This window comes from Anomaloglossus baeobatrachus, chromosome 7 (assembly GCF_048569485.1).
Source record: "Anomaloglossus baeobatrachus isolate aAnoBae1 chromosome 7, aAnoBae1.hap1, whole genome shotgun sequence".
NCBI classification, from domain to species: domain Eukaryota; kingdom Metazoa; phylum Chordata; class Amphibia; order Anura; family Aromobatidae; genus Anomaloglossus; species Anomaloglossus baeobatrachus.
The window spans coordinates 307,389,535-307,391,993 of NC_134359.1; the positions used below are offsets into that span (position 1 = coordinate 307,389,535).

Here is a 2,459-nt window from a genome sequence, read left to right on the forward strand (position 1 = left end):
TACAAGTGTAACTGGATCCTTCCCCACAAATCTACGCATCATTCTGCTCAGCTTTCCCTTCTCTATCCCACACTGTCCACAATGCAGACTCCGCGCATATCCCTTTAAGGGCGCCTTTACATTCAATCATTCCTTCCCCACCAGTAATAATCCAATTACATTACCATTACCCACAAACCCGCCCATGTATCCAATAACAGATATTGTGAGAACATCTATATAGTATGAAATGGTCCATGTAAGGTGATTCCATGAGGACGTGAGATATTACCAGACCCCATGTACTGTAGAGTCCTCCATGTTGGGGTTAAGATCTGCGCCTATGATGTTCTGCAGCTGACGAGCTCAGATCCTTCCCCCCATCACATTGATATAAGTCTATCATCACCTGCTGACCATGGACACTGTGGACACCTCTGATAATCCACCGCTTAACACAAATTCTCTGCATGAGTTACCATGAAAAACTAAAGCTCCATGGACGTCAATGGAATGGAAATCCTTTGTATATTTGCATGTTCCTTAATCAGGGGATTATAGACTGATGTGTGATTCCACCCTCTGATGTCATGGGGTAGATTACGGAGGAGGTTAATAGTGAGGGATCCTGTGGACCTTCTGCATATGTCTTGGCTTTGACCCTGTGGCTCGTGAACTTCTCCATCAGCCAATGCTTCCATTGAGATGGCCTTGGACAACTTCTACATTCCGTCATTTGTGGAGTCCTTCCTCATCGTCCTTATGATTGAGATCTGTACTGGAGTATTCACCAACGTCTTTATCGTGGTGGTCAATTTCCATGACTGGCTGAGAGGACAGGGCTTGAACTCCAGTGACCATCTGGTGGTTTCCTTGGCTCTTTCTAATTTTTGCTTCTCCTGTATCAATGCTGCCACCATTGTGTGCGCCATCTTGTTCTCCAGCATTTTCTTGGTGGATTATGTCTTTTATACCTTGTACAGTATCATGTCCTACAACATCTTTTCCAGTTCTTGGCTTTCCGCATGGCTCTGTTTATTCTTCTGCGTAAACATTATCAGTTTCAAACATGGCTGCATGGCGCGGCTGAAGGCGAACATCACAACGGTGGTTCCATGGCTGATATTTTTTTCACAAGTCTTCTCCATTGTCTCCAGTCTCCCGTTAATTTGGACCATCACTAAAGTGTTTGCACCGAATTCCACCAATGAGACCAATAGGACGTTACGAGTGATTGGGTACAAAATTAATGATACTTATAATGCTTTCTCCCTCCTCATTAATTGCTTTATACCTTTCATTTTTGTGATGGTCACCACGGGCCGCATCATTGCATCGCTCTGTGCTCATGCTCGTCATATGAAGCAGAACATGGACGATCGTGGGCCAAGCTTGAAGGTCCACCAGGGCGCTGCCAGGACAATGATGTCTCTCTTAATTCTATATCTCATATTTTATGTGGTGGAGATCGGACTTGGGTTCCTTTCAATGATGGATCCATTGTACTGGGTCTGCTTTTTACTGATTTTTTCTTTTCCCACTTTACAGTCCATCATAATTATGAATGGAAACTCTAAGCTGAAGCAGACTTTCCAGAAACTGCTGAAGATCTGCAGAAAGGAATAGAGATCTGCCCAGTCTGCCATGTTGTAGCATGCAGCAGCTGCAGGCTCATGCTGGAGACTGCTGAAAGGAATAGAAATCTGCCCAGTCTGCCATGTTGTAGTATGCAGCAGCTACAGGCTCATGCTGGAGACTGCAGATGAGCTGTGGACTGTAACGGTTGTTGGTGTGTATAATAGCTCCTCTAGACTGCATTCTATGACCTCTCTGCTTTACTTGTCTCACGTCTTTCCTCCATGTTGTGAGCATGCAGATAATAATCTCAGTGTGTCCCAAATAAAACAGGTAATTCTTTCATAATGTTATTATTATTATTTATTATTATAGCTCCATTTATTCCATGGCACTTTACATGTGAAAAGGGTATACATAAAAAACAAATACAACAATCATGAACATTACAAGGCCCATACAAATACAGGAGTAGAGAGGACCCTGCCCGCGAGGGCTCACAGTCTACAGGAGGAGAGAGGACCCTGCCTGCGAGGGCTCACAGTCTATGGAGGAGAGAGGACCCTGCCCGCGAGGGCTCACAGTCTACAGGAGGAGAGAGGACCCTGCCTACGAGGGCTCACAGTCTACAGGAGGAGAGAGGTCCCTGCCTACAAGGGCTCACAGTCTACAGTAGGAGAGAGGACCCTGCCCGCGAGGGCTCACAATCTACAGGAGGAGAGAGGACCCTGCCTACGAGGGCTCACAGTCTACAGGAGGAGAGAGGACCCTGCCCGCGAGGGCTCACAATCTACAGGAGGAGAGAGGACCCTGCCTACGAGGGCTCACAGTCTACAGGAGGAGAGAGGACCCTGCCCGCGAGGGCTCACAATCTACAGGAGGAGAGAGGACCCTGCCTACGAGGG

At 46.7% G+C, this 2,459-nt stretch overlaps 1 protein-coding gene across 1 annotated transcript; it reads left to right on the forward strand.

The window, feature by feature from the left end:
• Window positions 1–684: 684 nt before the first annotated feature.
• LOC142246842 (taste receptor type 2 member 39-like) lies at window positions 685–1,605 on the forward strand. The gene has a single exon (XM_075319892.1). The coding sequence runs from the start codon at window positions 685–687 to the stop codon at window positions 1,603–1,605; it is 921 nt and encodes a 306-aa protein (XP_075176007.1).
• Window positions 1,606–2,459: the final 854 nt, after the last annotated feature.

Excerpts from the sequence above, each read along its gene's own strand:
- LOC142246842 (XM_075319892.1), top strand. The coding sequence starts at position 685 with ATGGCCTTGGACAACTTCTACATTCCGTCATTTGTGGAGTCCTTCCTC.